The sequence below is a fragment of the Macaca nemestrina genome, chromosome 16 (genome assembly GCF_043159975.1).
Source record: "Macaca nemestrina isolate mMacNem1 chromosome 16, mMacNem.hap1, whole genome shotgun sequence".
In the NCBI taxonomy this organism is placed as follows: domain Eukaryota; kingdom Metazoa; phylum Chordata; class Mammalia; order Primates; family Cercopithecidae; genus Macaca; species Macaca nemestrina.
The window spans coordinates 317793-339624 of record NC_092140.1 but is presented as its reverse complement, the minus strand read 5'-3'; the positions used below and the strand labels follow the sequence as shown (position 1 = coordinate 339624).

Sequence of the window (21832 nt, the reverse complement as noted above, 5' to 3'; positions counted from 1 at the left end):
TTGTGCCACGTGAAATGGGCACAGTCACACTGGGTAGCATTTTAACATCTAGAGTTGTTTCGCACTGAGTTGATAAAAAGACTGCAGGATTCCATTAAGTTCAAAGTTCTCTAGCATTGGACAGAAAAGACATCTACATGTAACGGATTTTCATCAGGTTCAGAGGCTCAACGACGGAGGTGGAAGAGACGGACTTCACTGAAGAGCCAGAGAAACTCAGGAGTCACTTGAGTGATCAGCCCAGGTGAGTGCGGCTGCTTGGAGTCTCTGGGTGAGCAGGTAACTGCCAGCGGGTTCTTCTTACTCAAGGCCGGGATAGAGCTGATTCATCCAGGCAGGGGAACCGCGACAGAGAAACACTTTCACACATGCAGAGCCGGCTAAACAGGAGACCGGAGTTTTATTATTACGCAAATCGGCCTCCCTGAAAATGCAGAGGCCGGGGTCTTTCAAGGCTGGTCTGGGGGAAGAGAGTGGGGGGGGCAAGCGAGGGCTCTCGCTGCTGGCTGGTTGGGGGTGCAGTCACAGGGGTGCGGGAAATGGTCCCTGTGCCCCGAGTCGCTCCTGGGTGGCACCAGGGGAGGCTGACCAGTCCAGATGGGGCCATCAGTCATCAGACTTGCAAAAAACCTGAAAAGACATCTCAAAGGCCAGTCTTAGGTTCTACCACAGCGACGTCATTTGAGGGAGTAGTTGGGGAAGTTGCATATTTGTGAGCTCCAGGATAATGGGAGGTCATCCTTCATGTCTCCATTTTAGCAGAATCCAGGCTCCTCTCATCCTCGTAGCCTGGTGGCCTCTCCATAGCTTTACAAAGGATGTTGAGTTTTGGGGAAGGGTTATTATCATTTAACTATAAACTAAATGTCTCCCAAAGTTAGCTTGGCCCAAGCCCAGGAATAGGTAAGGGCAGTTTGAAGGCTAAAGGCAAGATGGGAGTTGGTTAAATCGGGTCTCTTTCACTGCCATAATTTTCTCACTATTATAATTTTTGCAAAGGTGGTTTCATGCCCGTGGGATCTCCAGTTCGAGATTATGGGACTCTCCCCCCAGGGATCCAAGTGATTGTGCAGTGACCGCGGTCATGCCATGGCCACCAGCCAGAGTGCAGTCCACATCGTGGCCACGTATGGCTCCTACAATCGCAAGCTTGCTGAGAAGGCAGTCGTAAACCAGTACAGGTTAGAGTCCTTTCCCTTGGCTGTGGTAACAATTAATAGCACTGGGGTCCTTCCGCATCCAGATGCAGCCATGACCTCTTCTCATAGACAGCTGCGGCTGAGATGAACGTCCTAGGAGCGTTGTAAACCAAAAGGCATCTGAGATGAATCCGTCAATTTAGGAAGTTCATTTTGCCGAGGTTAAGAACGCACGGATGACACAGCCTCAGGAGGTCCTGACAGCATGTCCCTGAGGTGGCTGGCACAAAGCTTGGTTTTACACATTTTAGGGAGACATCAACATACATCAGATGAACACTGGTTTGGTCCAAAAAGGCAGGACAGCTCAAAGCCGGGAGGAGGCTCCGGGTCATAGGAGACAAAAGACAAATGGTTGCATTCTTCTGAGCTTCTGATTAGCCTTTTACTGAATGCACAGTTCACAGGAATGGTCACTCCTGCCTCAGTCTGGCTCAGTGAAACAAGAGGGCAGAGGAAGCGATTAGCTGTGTGCGTTTGTCCCACAGGAACAGTGGGATGACTTTGAGGTCTGTCTGTCCTTTGTCCAAAAGGAATTTCTTTGAGGGAGGCGTGTCGCTTTTTAAAATCTGTGTAATTCCCTTATTCAGGAAGAGAATGGGAGGTAGATCTGCCTGGTACAGTCCCCAGCTGGATTTCTCTCTTAGGCTCAGCAATTTGGGGTCCCGAGAATTATTTTCCTTTCACAAGACGAACACGCAGCTCAAAGAGGGAGTAGAACATGATTGCCGCCTCAACCGAACGCCTCTCTGGGCCCAATAATTAAAAGGACTTGCCTCCTCAGATAAAAGTTCTTTTCTCAGTCGTGAGTCTATGAGGTTCCTATTTGCTGCTTTAACAAATTACCACAAACAGTGGCTTCCAACAGCTCAAATTTATTATCTTACAGTGATATTATCTTACAGTGATATCCTACAAAGACAAAGGGCATTCTGTCCCCTCCTGCAGGGAGAATGAAGGCTAAGCCCTGAAGACAGTGTCAGACCCTCACACCCGCAGATGCCCTGACAAGCTGTGCTCCCAGTCTCTGCCAGTCTGTGCCTGGCCCCAAGCTGCCCACAGAGGTACCTCGGTGCTCCCATCTGTAGAGTGGGGTCATCACTCATGCCTCGGCTCCTCAGTGCTCCCATCTGTAGAGTGGGGTCCTCACCCCTGCCTCAGGGACCTCGGTGCTCCCATCTGCAGAGTGGGGTCCTCACCCCCTACCTGCCACTCAAGGTGTTCAGGGCCAGGAGGGCTGTGTCCTGCCTCTCCCCACGGTGGCCTGGCCTCTGTCCCCAAGGAGTTGCTTCCACGTTGCCCTTTTCGGACCTGGACACAGCATTGCACCACGGAGCCCCAAACCTTGTGGCTGGCCCTGGACCCCACCCAGTGTGACAGGAAGGGGCCAAAGTTAACCGCTGTCCCAAAGTTAACCGCTGGCGATGGAGGGAGAGACCCAGAGAATCTCAGGAGTTCCCAGCTAGGGTTCCCACAAGTGATCCGGGATCGCGGCTTCTCGTTGACCGACCTCCCAGCCCAGCCCAGCCAGCCCAGGTGCCTGTGCCCCTGTGTGCACCAGGCCTGGTCCTGCCTCTCCTGCAGGGCCCTGGGCAGCTTTTCTCCCACAGCTGGGCCTGGGGTTCAGCAGGAGCCAGCGCACGGGAGAGATTTCCTCCCCCTCCAGGGCACGGGGTTACCCCTGCACCCACCATGGCCTTCAGAACCAGAACCAGCGAGAAGACCCTGTCCCAGCAGGGCCGCCCTTCCGCGGGGCCCCGGGACGTCCGTGGCGTCGGGGAGGTCTGGGGAGGCAGAGCGTTCAGAGGAACTCCGACGTCCACGGCTGAGGGTTTTGTGGGGTCACGTGGGAAGGGCACGGGGCGGGGGAAGTTTCCACACCATTTACAGCACAAGGTTTCCCAGGGGGCTCTCTAGGCTGAGGCATGTGGGGCGGGGGTGTCTGCACCCTGCGGGGTCCTCACAGGCGTGGGGTCCTGGTGTCGGGACGCCCAGCATCTATGCGGGGATCATCCTGAGGGGCGTAGGGACAGCCCCGTCCCCTCCAGCGAACGCTCAGCTGGGGAGGAGGCGTGGAAATCTGTCTTCCTCGCTTGGATCGGTGGCTGTGGCTTCCAGGATGGAAACCGGCGGCCTGCGCACCGCAGCCCACGAGGTGGTGCTGTCGGCCAGGGAGGAACGAAGGGCACGGCCGTCCCTGCGGGCTGGGCCGGAGCCGGGCGGGGCCTGCGCTTGTGGAGGGCGCCCGACGTCCCTTCGTGGACTGTGTGTGGACGGACCTGCTCTGGCCTCGGCTCTGCCCGGCCACACGGTGCCAGCACCACTCCCCACCCCCCGCCAACAGCACTGCCCACTCGGGCAGATCCTGGCCGGGTTTCCAGACCTCCAGACTGAAAGGCGTAGAGCTGCTCAGCCAGGCCCAGGCCTCAGCGCCTGCCCCAGGACTGCGCTCGCCAACCCTCCCCGCGCCTCCTCCAGGCCCCAGCGCCTGCCCCAAGGCTGCACTCGCCAACCCTCCCCGCGCCTCCTCCAGGCCCCAGCGCCTGCCCCAGGGCTGCACTCGCCAACCCTCCCTGTGCCTCCTCCAGGCCTCAGCGCCTGCCCCAGGGCTGCACTCGCTAACCCCTCCCCGCGCCTCCTCCAGGCCTCAGCGCCTGCCCCAGGGCTGCACTCGCTAACCCCTCCCCGCGCCTCCTCCAGGCCCCAGCGCCTGCCCTAGGGCTGCACTCGCACCACGCCGCCCCACGCCCCGCTCCCCGCGCCTCCTCCAGGCCCCAGCGCCTGCCCCAGGGCTGCACTCGCACCACGCCGCCCCACGCGCCGCTCCCTACGCCTCCTCCAGGCCCCAGCGCCTGCCCCAAGGCTGCACTCGCCAACCCTCCCCGCGCCTCCTCCAGGCCCCAGCGCCTGCCCCAAGGCTGCACTCGCCAACCCTCCCCGCGCCTCCTCCAGGCCCCAGCGCCTGCCCCAGGGCTGCACTCGCACCACGCCGCCCCACGCCCCGCTCCCCGCGCCTCCTCCAGGCCCCAGCGCCTGCCCCAAGTCTGCAGTAGCCCCGCCCCACGCCTCCTCCAGGCCCCAGCGTCGGCCCCAGCGTCTGTCCCAAGGCTGCACTCACCCCCCTGCTCCTCCTCCAGGCCCCGCTGTAGTCACTCACAGGCGTCACCAGGCCATGGCGCTGCGGCCCTCCCATTTCAGTGGTTGCCTTTTGCAAAACTCTACGTAGAGATGTGCTGAACTCGACCGTCTAAGACGCCCACAGGGACCGGGGCTCCAAGAGGCTGGGGACTGGCAGCACCTGCTGCTCTGTGTTCAGCACTCCGGACAGGGCCTGGCAGGGGTCAGCAGGGATCCCTGGGTGGCCTGGAGGCTGCTCGGGATAGAATGAAGCTAAGAAGGTAAAAAGCCACGGTGCAACGCGACCCCACTCTTGTAAGACAAGCTATGTCTCTCTGTATATGGCACCATCTGTATGCACAGGGATTGAATACATGTTCCCACGTGTGGGCATCTAAACCCAGTCAGACAAAACCCTGGAAAGAACACAGGATCGTTCCGACAGCCCCCAAGGAACCAGAACGTTGAACTGAGACTCACCCTTTCCTACATCACCTGCAGTGAACACACACATAACACTTGGGAGGGGTGGGGGGGTGACACTGCGGGAAAGAGGTGGCCGGTGGCACGGCCACAGGTGTTTGGGGCCCGACAGGGACACAGCCAAGGTGCAGCTGGCGTGGCTGGAGGAACTGCGCCGGCCCAGGGTCTGTGCTGCCGTGTGTCTGCCGCTCTGCCTGCTCAGAGCTGGGCTCCAAGGGGGCCACTGCGGAGGCACAGGAGCCATGTGGGACTGGACTGTCTCCCCACAGCCTGGGAGAGCTCTGACGGCCTTGCTCACTTATTGGAGTCTGCACAGGTCAGGGGCCAGTGGGGACCGAGGATAAAACTAAGGCAGGCTGGGCCTGGGGCAACAGGGGTCACCACCCCAGGACCACTGGCCAGCCCTAGAAAGCCCAGGCAGCATCTGTGCCCCATGGGACTGAAGGCCAAGGGCAGTGTCCTTCTAGGGGGAGTCTGGGCTTCCACCCCTCCCTGGATGTCACTGCAGCTGACTTGCCGGGCTCAGGGCTGCACATCTGCAGAGGGTTCCTGCCCGGGGCCCCTGCCTGGTCCACTCCACCGACGCCAGCGCTGCTGCCCGAGCCTCTCAGCCCAACCGGCTGGGCAGCAGCGGAACACGCCCATGCTGGGCGGGACGGCTGGGCAGAGGCAGCCCTCGGCCTCAGCAGCATCGACCACATGGCAGGAGCTGCTCTCCGGCTCTGTGCCTGTAGATGTGTTTCCTCAGGGATGTCTCCTGCTCCCCAGTCTCCAAAGCCCAACCTCGTCCCCTCCACTAAGATGGGGCTTGGCCTCACCACTGACCATCCTGGACGCTGACTGCTGCTGCCAGGACACTCTGAGCTCAGCGCCCACTGAGCCCTTCCCCAGACCCCTGGCCTGGCACAAGGCAGCCCCATTCCTTGGGTGTGTGGCTGCTGAGTGCCCCGAACAGCTCGCTCGGGACCTGCCCGCTTCTCTGATAGGAGTTGGGGCCCAAGCCAGGTGACTACTCACATCCCACAGGGCGTGTGCCTGCTCCACGGGAATCTCCCTGTGGGCAGGAAGATGTGAGCCAGGCCTGGCTGCCCTGGAGTGCCCAGAATCAAGGTTCGGGGGAGCAGCACATGGAACTTTCCTCCCATGGCAACAATCACCACTCCGGGGTCCCGGGAGTCAGCCCCTCCCACCCCAGTGCTGGCCCGGATCAGCTCTTTCCCCATCCGCCGTGACCCCCACCTCACCAGTGAAGGAACAGAATTACCCCGGGTTTGAGAAAATCAGTTCAGAGCCCAACAGAAGTCAAAGGCGTGTCTGACTCTGGAAGGCTCATATTCTAACAGCTAAGCCACCACCAAGCTCCTGTGTCTGAAGAGCCGTGGGACCTCCCTGTCCTAGAGGCGACCGCCACCGACATACCCAGAATGAGGCCAGCCACACGTGGCCACAGGACGAATACACGGGTGGACGGACTCACGCCGATGCCTGCTCTGTGGTGGGGAGGGTGCTGGGAGCCACCCAGCAGAGCTGCCGCCTCCTGCCCCACCGAGGGGACAAACCAACCATCTTTCCGGAAGCTTCTCTGGGTGCCTTTTTGGTTGGCACAGTCAGAGGCCACAACTGAGTCACACCCAACTGCCTGGCAGCCAGGATGGCAGTGACCCTCGCCTCACGGGGGACAGGCCACAGCTGTCTGGCTTCTTCAGCCCCGTGATGCCATGTGGAGGCTTTGCTTTACCAGGTGGACCGCAGGGCTGCACCCACCAGGACAGCTGGTCCAGGGCCCCTTTCCAGTTGTCTGGGACACGGTGACACTGGGGCTGGTGGGCACTTATCGTCTGTGGTGTCTTCCAGTCAAGGGTGGGTGCTGGCTTCGGGGATCCCCTTTCTCTCTTCAACCTGGATGGTGCCCCACTTTGATCAGAGCGAAGTACCCAGGGGACAAGCTCTGAGTGGCATGCGGCTCCCTGAAAGGGGCCCCTCCCTCCCTGGCTGAGCGATGGGCAGAGCTCACCCTCCGTGAGCCTTCGCGTTCTCGTCTGCACCACAGGGACGGCCCCCATGTGTCTCCATGGGGATAGACAGTGCACACAGCATCTCTGCCTGTGGCCTCTGAGGCCTTAGAGGCACCCGGATCAGAGATGCTGCAGGTCACCTGCCTGTGCCTCCTGTGCATGCGTGTGGTATGTGCGAGCATGTGTGTGTCGTGTACATATGAATATGCATGCGTGCGTCTGAACGACAGAGCTCTGGGTGGGTTCTGGTGCAACTCGTCTTGCAGGCATGTCCTGGAGCCCCCACACCCCCTGGGAAGACTCCATCTCCTCCTCTGAGTGGGGAGCATGTGGCTCCCCTCCAGGGACAGATCCTAGTGCCAGCACCCCAGTCTCTGTTGCTCTCGTAGTCACAGCCGGGGCTCAGCTGCGTCCACTGTGCTCCTGGCTCCTGCAGGGACTTTGGCCACACAGCAGACGCTCCATCCTGCCCTGCACCTCTCACCCCTGCCTGGTGGGGGTGCTTCCAGGAGCTGCAGCTCCCACGAGGCCCACAAAGGGCTGAGCCTCCCCTGCTGTGCCCCAGGGGCCTCTGTCCCCACCCAGCAAGCCACTGAGCAAGAGGCCAGGGCAGGAAGGGCTAGAGCCCCTCCGGCTGGTGGAGAGGAAGAGTCTCTTCCCGTCATTTATTCTGTGTTCTTAAGGTCACATCATCACTCACCCAGTGGGCAGTGGGTTTCGGGCGTGGCTCACACCTGGTGTGGTCATCAGCGCCCCAGCGTTGGTCAGGGCTGGCAGGATCTTTAGTCCAAAGGCGTGGTCTGTGAGCTCACTCCTTCCAGGCCTGGCCAGTCCCACAAGAAGAAAACAGGAACCTCAGTGCCTGGCAGAGAAAGCTCTTGGGCGGCACATAGGTGGCCCGACCACCCTCTGACCAGTGCCCCAGCCCCTCCGCACCCCGCCTCCTTCCTCTTCTTCGTCAAGCTCTGAGCACCCTGTCGGGGCACTAGGCGCTCTCCTTCTCCCTCTTCCTGCTGGAGTACGGGATGCAGCACACCCAGCTGGTCTGCATCCTGCAGGCCAAGAGGAGGGCAGGTGGGTGAGAAACGGTCCTGGGCCGGCACTGTGGCCACAGGCACCCCGAAGCGCACTGGGGGTCTCCCCTGCACTCCGCATGCACCCCCTTTCATCAAGCACACTGGGGGTCTCCCCTGCACTCCGCATGCACCCCCTTTCATCAAGCGCAGATGGGTCTCCCCTGCACTCCGCATGCACCCCCTTTCATCAACCGCAGGCGGGTCTCCCCTGCACTCTGCATGCACCCCCTTTCATCAAGCACACTGGGGGTCTCCCCCGCATTCTGCATGCACCCCCTTTCATCAAGCGCAGATGGGTCTCCCCTGCACTCTGCATGCACCCCCTTTCATCAAGCGCACTGGGGGTCTCCCCTGCACTCCACATGCACCCCCTTTCATCAAGCGCACTGGGGGTCTCCCCTGCACTCCACATGCACCCCCTTTCATCAAGGGCACTGGGGGTCTCCCCTGCACTCCACATGCACCCCCTTTCATCAAGCGCACTGGGGGTCTCCCCTGCACTCCACATGCACCCCCTTTCATCAAGCGCACTGGGGGTCTCCCCTGCACTCCACATGCACCCCCTTTCATCAAGCGCACTGGGGGGTCTCCCCTGCGCTCCACATGCACCCCTTTCATCAACCACAGGGGGGTCTCCCCTGCATCTCTGCATGCACCCCATTCCATCAAGCCCTCAGGGGCTGTGGTGAGCGGCGGACGAGAAGCCCAGTTTGCCGGTTTCTGCTTTAACCCTGGCTCAGAGGACATGCGGGTCTCCAGAAGGATGCCTGAAGACAAAACAGCACAGAGTACATGGGCCCTGCCTCCATCTCCGCCTGGAGCCACTACATTCTTAAAAGATCAGTGACCTGGGTCTGTGCCTTTTCCTGCACACGACGTCTGCTGCGGTTCGTGATTACCCCTCTGTAATCTACAGCCAAACATGCTCTCGCACTCAAACCTTGATGTGATTCTGCAAGCGCCCAGCCCCCGCCGCCTGTCCGGGAACCGTGAACAGAAACATGGCGTGGGGCAGTGGACAGACAGCTTGCAGGTGACGGCCTCAGTGCACAGTCCTCACTAAGACTTCCATGTAAAACAAACTCTTGAAAAGCTTGATTTTTCTTCCTTAATTGGCAATCATGGTGCCCATGAAGGGACTCCTGGCAGGCTGCCCAGGGCTGCCTGGGACACTGCAGGGACCTGGCACCTTGGCCCCAGCACAGGCCCTTGGGCTCTCTGGCCCCTGCACAGCTGCACATGGTGGGGTCTCTCCTGGGTCCTCTGGGGTTTCTCCTGGGGTCTCTATGAGATCCTCTTAGGGTCTCTCCTGGGTCTCTTCCGGGTCCCCCTGGGTCTCTCCTGGGTCCTCCTGGGGCTGTGCTAGGGCTCAGACCTCCTGCTTGGCTGACAGCCCTGAGTTTCTTCAGCCACCACTCCCACTCCTTGATGGAGGCTTCTCATTTGTTAAGGAGAAAAATTCTCCTAGTTGAAAGATACTAGGGGCCAGATGCTGTGACTCATGCTTATAGTCCCAGCACTTGGGAGGTTGAGGCAGGTGGATCACTCGAGCTCAGAAGTTAAAGACCAGCCTGGCCAACACAGGGAGATCCCCATCTCTACTAAAATAAGAAATTAACTGGGCATGGGGGCGCTTGTGGCCCCAGCTACTTGGAAGGCTGAGGCAGGAGAATCACTTTAGCCCAGGGGGTGGAGGTTGCAGTGAGCTGGGAACACACCACTACACTCCAGCCTGGGTGACAGAGTGAGACTCCGTCTCAAAAAAGAAGAAAAGAAAAAGATTCTAAGAAGAAATGGATGTGTGAGGCTGATTGGGTAGAATGTGTGAGGTTGTCTGATTGGGTAGAATGTGTGAGGTTGTCTGATTGGGTAGAATGTGCGAGGCTGTCTGATTGGCCAGGTTGAGCAGGTGCTTCCCCTTTTAATCTGACTCCCAGTGGGAAATAAATCATGGCAAAGTCAAACAACAGGCACTGGATGACCAACCTCCAGTCAGTGCCCGGCAGGCGTGTGACACACAGAGCCCTTCTAGATGGGAGGGGTTCATGAAAGGAGATTTAATGAAGAAATGGCCAAAAATGGTGTTCTCAAACATTAAGGCATACCAGGCTATCTAAGGCTGTCACTGGCCCATTCTTTTGCTTATTTTAAACCAATGAGCAAATTATATCAAGGAAAATTCGGAGCTCAAATGGCAATCTGCCAGGATAGAGTTAACATGTGGACTTGTCCAAGTTCTCTCTCTTTATCCTGAAGTAAAATGACTGGCTATTTTAAAAAGATGTGTAGGACACAGCAGAAAGTCCAAGCATGTCAGAATGATCTGTAAAAGTAATGATAAGGTTTATGAAAAGATAATTTATGAAAAGAATTATGTGTGTAAGTTGGCTGTGATTAAAAGGGAATTATTTATATGTCTTTCTAAAGATTGAACTTTGGGCCAGGCACGGTGGCTCACGCCTGTAATCCCAGCAGTTTGGGAGGCCGAGGCAGGCAGATCACGAGGTCAGGAGATCAAGACCATCCTGGCTAACATGGTGAAACCTCATCTCTACTAAAAACACACACACACACAAATAAGCCAGACGTGGTGGCAGGCGCCTGTAGTCTCAGCTACTCGGGAGGGTGAGGCAGCAGAATGGCATGAACCTGGGAGGTGGAGCTTGCAGTGAGTGGAGATGGCGCCACTGCACTCCAGCCTGGGTGACAGAGCGAGACTCTATCTCAAAAAAAAAAAAAAAAAAAAAAAGATTGCTATGATATTAAATATACATTAATACAAAACTAAAGATTGGTCCCCTATGTCACCACAAAGTTTCCTTAAAGTACTGGTTTGCTCTTAATGAAATTGCAAGAGGTTTTTTTAACTCTGAAATCATTTCTTTTAAAACTGCTCAGATCTACATCTCAGAAACTCAGCTTCTGCTGTCCCTTGCAACGTGTGGTTTGCAGGTCGTGTGTGGCTGTCTCAGCTCTTTCTCCCCTTAAGAAGGCCTGGGATAACAACTTTCTCCTTCAAATTTTTTGTCAAGTCCTGCAACTTTTTCCTCCAGCTCTACCTCTGCTGTTTAAGCAACGTTTTCCTTAAGTGCAGCTTCAATTTATACACTTGGCTTTTCTCGCTACATCTGAATTGTTCAACATAATCAGAAAACTTCTCATGCTGTTACCAAGAGCTGTGTGTTCCCCAAATAGTTCCCCACTAGTTTCCTTGTTTACTGTCCTCTGTAATCAAGTGCACACCAACAGCCCTGGAGATGCTTTTCCTGTATCTGGCGAGGTTCCAGTGCCCTTGTCATCAGATCTGACTTCCAGGTTACCTGCATGGGCTTCCCTCAAGGAGAGGCAATCACACTGCAGGTTTTTCTGTACCTTTTGGTAACTGGCTTAAAAAACAAATATTTTATCAAGATAATTTCTGCATTATCTTTATTAAATTTTGATTACTTAAGACAACTGGGCTTTAAAAGAGTTATGGTTTTATAGCAATGTAACTTTCTGAATTGCCTGTGAGGTCTTTTGATAATCACTCTGGTTAAATGAGTGACTATTATTTTTAAATGATCCGTAATTCTGTTTTTATTGTTTTGAACCTTTTGACATCTTTCGCAGGTTTCCACAGAATCAAAATCCTACATAAAGTCTTTTCAGATTAAACAATTCGATTTGGTAAAACTGTATGGGTAGCATCATCAAATGATAAATGATACTAAACCTTCTTTCAGTTATAATTGTGAACATGTTATTGATATAAATGTTCTAAAAATTACATACATTTATATTAATATAATATCAATCATAATTTTGATAATGTCCAATTGTAAATTATATTTGTATGGGCCTGTTATCCATGTGAATGTTCTAAAGATTACGTAAAATTTATAGAAGCCTGGCAGTCCTGATGTGACACTGTCTGTCATGATTTTGGTTGTTTTCTTACAATGTTATGTGTAATAGAAATAACTATTTTCTTGTTGGTTAGAAGCTTTCATCAAATTTTAACCGTGGCTGTTCTAAGGTTTTGCATCTGTAGTCATTGTTCTGAATTATTCTCTAAAAACATTTATAATCAACTCTGGTCCAAAACTGCTTTTTGTGGAAAGGACTCTAATAAATAGGGGTACAAAAAGGTGGGAAATATTAAGAGCACAATTAATTAAATAATATACAAAAGTGGTTCCAGTTTTGTAGACTGGTTGTCAAGTTTTTTTCCAATCTGTAGTTACTGTGATGCTGTGGAGTGTGCAGTGCTCTGCGTGATCTGTAGATTCCCTCTAACAGTCCTGGGGATGTATTGTGTTGGGTGGGTACAGGAAAAGGCAACATTAGGAAAAAGAAAATCCAGATCATGCTAATTAAAAAAGAGATGGAGGCTAGGCATGGTGGTTCACGCCTGTAATCCCAGCACATTGGGAGGCTGAGGCGGGCAGATCACGAGGTCAGGAGTTCGAGACCATCCTGGCTAACATGGTGAAACCCCGACTACTAAAAATACAAAAAAATTAGCCGGGCGAGGTAGCGGGTGCCTGTAGTCCCAGCTACTCGGGAGGCTGAGGCAGGAGAATGGCATGAACCTGGGAGGCAGAGCTTGCAGTGAGCTGAGATCGCACCATTGCACTCCAGCCTGGGTGACAGAGCGAGACTCTGTCTCAAAAAAAAGAAAAAAAAGAAAAAAAGAGAGAGATAGATGGAGCCTGCCAAAGCATCTTCCAACGAACACACAAGTGTGCATGTGAGCTGACGCCCATTCATTATAGCCATGGCTGAGGGCTCTCGGCTTTCCTGGGCAGGAGCGATCCACCCGCCTTGGCCTCCCAAAGGGCTGGGATTACAGGTGTGAGCCTCCACACCCGGCCAAATGTTAAAAGTTTTTAAATTTTCTTCGTAACATCTTGTTTTGGTGAGTGTCCAATCCCTATGGGTTCTTATTTCTTTTATTTATTTATTTATTCAGATGAAGTCTCACTCTTGTCACCCAGGCTGGAGTGCGGTGGCACGATCTCGGTTCACTGCAACCTCTGCCTCCTGGGTTCAAGCGATTCTCCTGCCTCAGCCTCCCAAGAAGCTGGAACTACAGGCGCCCACCACCACGCCTGGCTAATTTTTTGTATTTTGGTAGACACAGGGTTTCACCGTGTTAGCCAGGATGGTCTCGATCTCCTGACCTCGTGATCTGCCCACCTCGGCCTCCCAAAGTGCTGGGATTATAGGCTGAAAGAAGATTTAGTATCATGTGACTGTTTTACAAAGCCAATAGAACAATTCATCCTTTTAAAAAGACCTGTAATAAATCAAGATACTCATAAACTGTTAGTTCTGAGTGGTAGGCATTTGGACAATTGCTTTTTGTATTTTCGTGTGTTGTTTAAAATAAAACACTATAGGCACATGGCCCCGTTCAATGGGCCAGACATGTCTTCCCTCCCCACACCCCTCTTCATGGCTGAGGGCCTCGGGGCCTCAGGAAGTCTTGGGGCTTCCCTGGACCTACACAGCATCCAGCCTGGGGACACGGGTCATCTCTTCGAGGGCTGCCCCAGCCCCAGGGCCTGAGGCTCGTTGTGAGAGCAGCCGGCTTGGCTGTGACACCAGCATGTATGCACAGCTTCCCACCACCTGCAGGACCCAAGTCTGCAGCTAAAACCTAAACAGGAGAAGCCAGTACCATGCACTTATCACCTCTCCCCGCTCCCTCCTCCCTCCTCTCCCTCCTCTGCCCCCTCTCATCAGGTCCTTTTCCTGGCTGACGGGTAGGAGACACAGCCTGGTTATGGGGTGAGGTGGGGCATCATGAAGCTTATCCCTGAGCCTTTCCAAGGTCCGATGTCCTGTTGCCTGCCCTCAGCCCCTCAGGCTCGGTAGATGCTGAGCCTCAGCAGCACCCAGGGAGAAGGGGGTACCGCCTGGGCTCGGCTCTGCCCACCACACACAAGTCATGGTGGGCACATCAGAAACCATGATGGGGCAAAAGTCCTCCTACCCCCACCTAGTGTGAGCCCACAAGCATCACTCACTCGTCTTCTGACAGATCTCCCACATCCATCTGGGACGGCTTCTCTTCCTTCTTGGCATCAGTGACAACCTGTGGGGAGTGGAAACGTTTAAGGGATGGGAGGTGTCAGCCACGGGCACTGAGGTATAGCCTGTGGACCTGCTGGAGGATCATGCCAGGGCACAGAGGCTGCCTGGGCCTGGATGACCTGCCATCAGACAGGGCTGTCTATTGTCTGAACATTTCCAGTTAGAGGAACCTGACCAAGGAACTGCACCCTTGATGAGGCCAGGCTTCGGCACTGAAGACCAGGTCTGGCCTCTCAGCCCAACTGTGCCACTGGCTGGCCCTCCTTGAGTCCTTAGAACTCATGTGCCCCAAGAATAGCCTTGTTGGGGGTTAATCACCAGCTCTCTCTGCTTTGTGGCATGCTCTGAGGGCAAAAGGGAGAGAAGGTGCAGTCTGGAAAATAACTGACCCCCAGGAAGGAGCTTAAACTTGCCAAGAAAGAACTTCAAGAAACTTCCAAAATGATGACTGTTCACCACAGCAAATAAATGGAGGAACATACCCCAGATATTAGTGTTGGAAGGGACCAGACAGGTCATTAAGTCAGCCTCTTCCTGTTATAGATAAGGATGATGATGGTGGTGGTGATGATGCTGGTGACTATAACAGTGGTGACGATGGTGATAATGATGATGGTGATTATAATGGTGGTGATGAGTGATGATGATGATGGTGATAATGGTGGTGATGATGGTGAAGGTGATGATGGTGATGGTGATTATAATGGTGGTGACGATGGTGATAGTGATAGTGATGATGGTGATGATGGTGATGATGCTGGCAATGGTTGTAATAATGATGATGGTGATGATGATGATGATGGTGATTATAATGGTGGGGATGATGGTTAAGGTGATGATGGTGATGATGGTGATGGTGATGATGGTGATGGTGATAGTGGTGATGGTGATAGTGATGATGGTGGTGTTGATGACAGTCATGATAGTGATGGTGATGATGATGCTGGTGATGGGAATGATGGTGGTGATGTGATAATGATGGTGATATTAATGATGGTGATGGTGATGATGATGATGATTATCATGTTCATGATGATGGTGATAGTGATAGTGGTGATGGTGATGACAACGGTGATGGTGATGATGGTGGTGGTGATGACGGTCATGATAATGATGGTGGCGATGATGCTGGTGATGGGAATGATGGTGGTGATGTGATAATGATGGTGATATTAATGACGGTGATGATGTCTTTGGGGATGATGTTGATGGTGATGATGATGATGATGATGGTGATGGTTGTGCTATGATAATGATGGTGTTGATGGTGATGATAGTAATGGTGGTGATGATGATGATACTCCATACTGAAGCTTTCTTGGGTATGAGGCACTGCTCTGAGAGCTTTCCCAAACAACCCTGGGATGCAGGTACTAATATGATTCCTACTTAATAGAGGAGACAACTGAGGCACAGGGAAATATGATGAGTTGTTTGGAGCATTTACTGACAGAACCACACATCTACCAAAGCCCGGTCTCTGAGCTTCCAGGTCTGTGCCCTTTTCACCACCCCAACGTGATCTCACAAGAGGTTCTGAGGACCCATGGGCACCTTGAGGGTTAACCCAAGCCCTAGAGTCTCTGATAGTGCCGAAGTGTGTGTGAGTTGGAGTGTGGGAGGGTAAGGAAGAGGCTAGACCAATCCTCAACACCAGAGAGCTCTTCTGGAGCTGCTGGCCCCAGGTCTCTGCCTCCCCGTCCAGCACACGCCTATTGTGGGGCAAGTTCCCAGAAAAGCCTCCAAGGCTGGCCCTGCCAGGCCCTTTCCTGACGGCTTGGGCTCTGCTTGTCTTGGGGGTTTCCGTTCTTACCTCCTCAGCGTGGTCTCCCAGGTCAATCTCCACAAACACAGATGCTTTCTGCAAACGGAAACCAGAGAGGCGTGGATGGCAGGCTTGGGTGAGCTGGAGAGGAACACTGATTCCCTGGGAGGAACAGTGGCTCCTGGCCCTTGGGGCAGCTGGGGCAGACCCTGGTGATGACCATCAGGCCCCCAGATCCTGGCAATGCTGAACGAGGGCTCCTGGGACGCTGGGCAGAGCTGATGGCAGTGTGGACTGTGAGGTGTCCATGGCCAGCTCTGGCAGTAGAGATGGAGGGGGGATACGGCTTTCTCACCCCTCCCTAATCACCTCCCATCAGGGCCCTGAGACCCCAGAGGGTTTCCTCCAACCTCATCCTCTGAGAACTGGGGCCTCCAGGAGATGGGGCACTGCCCAGAGCTAAGGAGCCCGACTGCTCCCACCCCAGCCCTGTTCGACAAGGCAGCACTGCTGCCCCCACAGCCTGCCTGTGGGCCACACCCGCACCAAGGAGTAGGAGACCCGCCCGGGATGCAAATGGCTTCAGTGGCTCAGGGTTTTGCTGCCCCAAGGCCTCTAACTGGGCACCTGGACCAGCCCAGAATGTGTACCCGATGGGAGCACTTGAGTCAACTCCAAGGGCAGTGTGTGGGGGCAGGTGAAGGACTTCCCAAGAGCCCGGGAATGAAACCAAGGCCTGCCTGGCAAGCAGCATGTCCAGCCGTGTTCCCATCCCCACCACACAGCTTGGAGGGAGAACAAAAGCCACCTTCCTCCATGCAGGGCCGCATGACAATCCCCACAGCACAACGTGTTCCTGGACAGCACATCAAGCCTGGGGCTCTGGGGTTTTTCTGGGCCAAGGTCAAGCTGAGGGTACCTCCTCTCAGGGCCTCATACACCTTTAGTGACGGCACGTTTGGCAAGTGGGGGTCAGGCTGCCCTGGGATCGGGCAAAGAGTCTCAGAGCTTGGCCCCAAGCCTCTCTAGGGAGACAGCGGGGCCTAGTCCAGCTTCCCAGCCTGGCGCCTGCTGAGCTGACCTCCAGGCCACGGTCCTGGGCAGGCCCAGGCTCCAGCAGAACTCCTACTTGGACAGGCCTCCCATCTTACTTCTATTACTAAAGGGAAAAGCTCTTGCCTCTTTTTCCTGAAGGTCATTTAGCTTTATGGACTCCGCCTCCTGTTCCTGTAAGACCAGAGAGGTAAGTGAAGGCTGGGCTCCAAGACAAGAGGTAAAAAATGCACCGCTCCTCGGCGTGGCCCGACCTTGGCCTCCTGCGAGCCTCCGTCCGCGTGCTCGCCTTCCCGTGCCTCCTGCGTGCTGGCCTCCGAGTTGCTCTTCTCCCTCTCTGGGTCCCGTTTTCCACTCTCATGACCCAGCTTCCCAAGGGTGCAGAAGCTTTTCTTCTTGTCTTGTGCTAGGTTTTCCTGACTGCAGGAGGAGCAGGGAAAGTGGTTTGGAAGAGGTGTCATGGCAGACAGTGGCAGGCAGCTCCTGGTCTCCTCCGGGGCTGTCTCCCTGGGCTCTAGGCTGGTGCCCCTGGGGTCCGTGGGCGCCCATGAGGGGCCCTGACCCGGCACAGGGTTCTGGCTCTGAAGGGCCCCCCAGCCTGGCCTTCCTGGCTCCCTCTGCTGACCCATCTCGGCTGAAAAACTTACCCTGTACTGCCAGGGTCTGGACTGGGAACCAATTTACTTACAGCCAACCTCTAACCTTGCTCAAAGAACCAAAATCTGGTGAGAAGATGCAGCCATCCTGTGGCAGATCCATAGCTCACTCCATGTGGATACCAAATGGGCCGTGCCAGCCAGCAGGCTGGGGGGTCCGTGGCTGGCCCTGCAGTTACTCACACCAACCTGGTAACCCCTTCTGTGGTCTGCTGTGGTGTGTGGCCAGGGGCAAGAGGAATGCAACAGGCAGTGAGGATGACGGGCTCTGCCACCATCTGCAATGGTGTTGACTTGGCCAAGGGTATTGACTTGGCCAACGTGAGGATGACGGGCTCTGCCACCATCTGCAATGCTGTTGACTTGGCCAAGGGTGTTGACTTGGCCAACGTGAGCAGACACTTTCAGCTGTGCCACCCTAAAGGTGTGTGGTCTTCCCACCTCAGCTGCCCTCACCAAGGCCATCAGCTTCCCTGAGCTCCACAGGGTGGGAGGCTCCGGACGCCTCACACATTGCTCTAACGCACGAACACTCACTCTCACCAACTGACTGCACCTTTGGCCACTTTGGCGACTGGACGCCTTCCTTGGTCTCCACTCTACGGGAGCCACTTGTAAAGAAGGCAGACTTGGCCCGTGCCTTGTCCATGGTGCTGGCAAATCGACTTTGTTAGATCTGAGACAAATTCTTGAGGAATTCAAGGGCTTTTAAGTCTTGTTTGATGGCAAGAGGGTGAGTGGGTGGGAGAACCAGAGCTGGGGCGGGGCGGGACGGGACACGAGGTGCAAGGAGGCAAGAACTCGGCGGTACGAAGTGAGGTTGTGCCGTCCAGGGCCCCACGCTCCCTCCCTAAAGGGTCACTCGAGTTGTTTACATCCAGGGTTGGCCCAGCAGTCCACCAGCGAGACGACGCCTCCTTCCCCAGAGGGCCACGGGGTGTCTACTGACAGGGACGCAGCTGTGACCCTCAGGTCAGGGCCCGAGTCCTGAGGACACCACCCCCTACAGGTGGGCCCCGTTCCCACACTGAATTCTCTCTCAAAATAAGGAGGATTTCCCAGCCCTCCCATCCAGGCCCTGGGCGGGGTCTTCTCAGGACCCAGGGCTCCCTCGGTCCCCTTCTAAGTGTCTACCTTGATGCCTGGGTGCCACCCCCACACCCCACCCTCTCCCATGTCCGCCTCACTTTTCCCAGCTCCGCCTTCACCCAGGCCAGCGCCAGACAGGCCACTTACCAGCTGGCATCTTCCCCGCTACTGCTTGGGTCTTTTCCTTGATCTTCGGACTCTGGGGAGGAAGGACAGAGCCGTCAGCACCATCACACCACAGCTACCGGAGCTCAGGACCTGCCCAGAGCCGCCCACAGCCACCCACGGCAGAGCTCAACTCTCAGCCGTGGCTACGGCTAACCTGAGTTTCTCCCCCACCCGTGCCCAAGCCCAGCCCCTCCTGTATTTGCTACCAGCACTTTCCACAGCCTGGTGCCGGGGCCTTGAGCCTGGCTCAGTCCCAGCAGCTCAGCCCACCCCCGGCTCCACCTTCTCCCTGCAGGACTCAGGGCGAGGCGTGGCCAGCTGCCTTACAGTAAACGCAAGAGGCTCCGGGACCTCTTGCCATTCCTCTTTGTCCTAGCGCAGCTGGCTGGAGGTAGCTGAGCACGAGGGTGGGAGAAGACCCCAAGACCTGCCCATGTGGCTACCACCCTCCACCCAGGCTTCCTCTCACGGACAGATGGGACCTGACACCCCTCTTGGCTTGTCCAGGAAAATCCACCAATCTCCAGGTTCTCCGGGCTCCCCGAGGCGCATCGCTGGGTGTTTCTAGTAGTCTTTTCTCGGGACCACTTTATGCCTCTGGGCTGCCCTCCGTGAGCGCTGGTCTCCTGTGCTCCGCACGACCCAGGCCCAGACACACCCTCTGCCCCCACCGGTCCCCCGTGAAGTCGGCCACCCCACCTCTCCCGCATCCCGGAGGCCTCCCTGTGACGTGGACGCGGCGTCTCACACATCCAGGCACCCGTGGGCGCACGTGGCACTGCGCATGTCACCAAGTCTGTGCGGGGCAAGGGGCTGAACATCCGACTCTCCCGGTGGTCAGCGAGGCCGGGCCCATCTCCTGGGGTCACAGGGCCGGAAATGCCTCCTGCTTTTCTCCGGCAGAATCTCAGTGGCCTGGGGCAGCCACCAAGCTCCCGGGAGACACGCTCCTGGGCCGTGGTCTCAGACCCCGAGGGTGCTGGTGCCTGGGGGCAGCCACCAAGCTCCCGGGAGACGCGCTCCTGGGCCGTGGTCTCAGACCCCGAGGGTGCTGGTGCCTGGGGGAGGCTCTGCAGGGTGGACGTCTTTGCCGGACAGGACGAGCAGCCCCACGGAAGCCCGGTCTCCCTGCTGCGGCTCCTCCCATCATGCGGTTTTGGGCAAATCCAGCAGGAGTTGAGGGAAATGTCAGCCACGATGGGGCTCGGTCCCTCCCTCCGTCCGACCCCGGACTCTAAGTCCACACTGCGGTGGCACCGGGCAGCACTGTTCGAGACCTGCTCCCTGCCCCTACTTAAATTCCCGCTAAGCAGCCTTGGCGTAACTTATTCTTTTGAGAACTTTACACATCTCGAGGGAACCCTGCGGGGAGGGAGGTGGGGTGCAGCCTCCTGACTGCTCACACCCCCACACAGCACATCTTTGGATTTTTAAACTCAGAGAACACATATTTTTACATCATTACTTCTTACAATTGTCTCCAGGGCTTGAGCAAACCCTGAGTCCTACTGGGCTGTTTCACTTCCACGGCCCCGTGGCCACCTTTGCGAAGGGGAGGCAGAGCTGCCGAGGCCGCGGGAGGGGAGGGGAGGGGAGGGGACGCCTGCTCGCACCTCCGTGTCAGCACCTCAGCCCTGTGCTCTGGGCCGGTATTCAAGGTGTGAGGGGGTGACTCTAGCACCATCCCCAGGCCACTGTCCGTTCGGCACACCTGGAAACATCTGAGTGGCGAGCGTGGACTGACACAGATGCAGCCTACGCGTTTCGTGGTCTAGAAGCCATCCGTGTCAAACACCGGCTACGCAGGTTCCTCGCTGGTGGGCGAGGTCCGAGGCTCCCGGCAGGGACCCAGGGTCTCCTTGCAAATGGGGGGCCTGGCCATGGTCCTCTCTCCAGGCATTGGCTGGCTTCGGAGGCCCATGAGGGTCCCGGGCCTGCCCTCCTCTCACCCCTTTCGCCCTTGGCTGTGCCCGGCTGGAGCCCCACAGCTCCGCCCCAGCAGTGCAAGGCCTTCCCGGCAGCCCTGGGTGGGTTACAGGTGTGGACCTGGAATGGGCCCCTCTTCCACCCCTAGTGTTCTGAGCACAAGGCAGTGGGAGGCAGGAGGCCCGGCCCGGTCCCTGCTGCCTGTGGAAGGAAAACGAATCTCGGGCTCCAAATCACTGAGCTAAGGGGAAGAGTCAGGCTGGGATGTGTCAGGCAAACCTGCCTCCCATCCTCTTCCTAAATAAGAGCCGCAGAGATAAACGGCCACAGGCCACCTCGTCATTCACCCAGGAGGAAATGCCCTACGAGCCTCACGAGCTCTGCCCCAAGCAGTTCTGTGGAGTTTCACGCGGGGAATGCAGACGGGCAGCTGACCGGGGACGGAGATCACCGTCCTCCCTCTGCTCGCCTGAGACAAGCGTGTCTGACGACTTCCTCCAGGCTGCTTATGTAAAACTGCAGTCACTGAGCCGGACTAGGGTACGAGGGACTCTCCCGCTAACCCCTCACGTGTAAACTGTGTGTTCAGTGAAAGGCTGCTCGAGACCCAGAAGAATGCAGTTCTGTGTCTCCTCTACCTACCACCTGGGAGCCCCTCCTGCCTCGGGCTGTCCCTTTCTGGACAGAACCAGCGTACCCTTCACAGGGACTGATTAATGCCCCACGTCCCCCTAAAATGTACGACACCGGGCTGTGCCCTGCCTTGGACACACGTTGTCAGACCTCCTGGGGCTGTCTCGGTGCATCCCTAACCTTGGGAAGTGACTTTCTAACTGGCTGGGCCCTGACGTGGGTACTTTGGGTTCAGGGCCTGGTGGAGCAGCCGTGCCGTCCACCCGCTCCCCGCGGCCCCACAGCCCCTACCTGGCTCCTTGCGAGGCTTCCTAGGGTGGCTGGGAGGGTCCCCCTTGAGCTGCAGGCCTTCCAGACTCCTGCTCCGCTGAAGTTCAGAGGCCTCGAAGGCCGCCTTGAGGTGCCCGAGGGCCACTCCTGAGGGCAGGACCCTGGGGCCGGGCCGGTGCCTCCTGTGTGTGTTCCCCGTGTCCTTCTCCATCCTCCAGCCCAGCCTCGGCCTGAGCGCAAGGCTGCCACCCTCACACCCAGCCGTCCCGCAGGGAGTAGTCAGGAGGTGCTGGGTGCGCTG

General features: G+C 56.4%; 1 protein-coding gene across 2 annotated transcripts; it reads right to left on the bottom strand.

The window, feature by feature from the left end:
• Nucleotides 1–7465: 7465 nt before the first annotated feature.
• C16H13orf46 (chromosome 16 C13orf46 homolog) lies at nt 7466–21832 on the bottom strand. 2 transcript variants are annotated; one of them, XM_011747474.3, is made up of 8 exons: nt 21553–21830; nt 18682–18733; nt 17044–17209; nt 16916–16963; nt 15785–15832; nt 13905–13972; nt 7751–7866; nt 7466–7637 (listed from the first exon to the last, which is right to left on the bottom strand). In XM_011747474.3, exons 1-7 carry the CDS (start codon nt 21740–21742, stop codon nt 7800–7802), a joined length of 639 nt encoding a protein of 212 aa, XP_011745776.2. In that variant the 5' UTR covers nt 21743–21830; the 3' UTR covers nt 7466–7637; nt 7751–7799. The 2 variants fall into 2 exon arrangements, with proteins under 2 accessions (XP_011745776.2, XP_011745774.2); XM_011747472.3 differs by lacking the exon at nt 7751–7866 and having other exon boundaries at nt 21553–21832.

Bases quoted from the DNA above. Each gene is read 5' to 3' on its own strand.
- C16H13orf46 (XM_011747472.3), bottom strand. From the start codon at position 21,742: ATGGAGAAGGACACGGGGAACACACACAGGAGGCACCGGCCCGGCCCC. The intron at 16,964-17,043 runs GTCGGGCCACGC...CTGGTCTTACAG, and splicing joins GAGGCTCGCAGGAGGCCAAG to GAACAGGAGGCGGAGTCCAT. The intron at 15,833-16,915 runs GCAAGAGCTTTT...TTCCGTTTGCAG, and splicing joins ATGACCTTCAGGAAAAAGAG to AAAGCATCTGTGTTTGTGGA.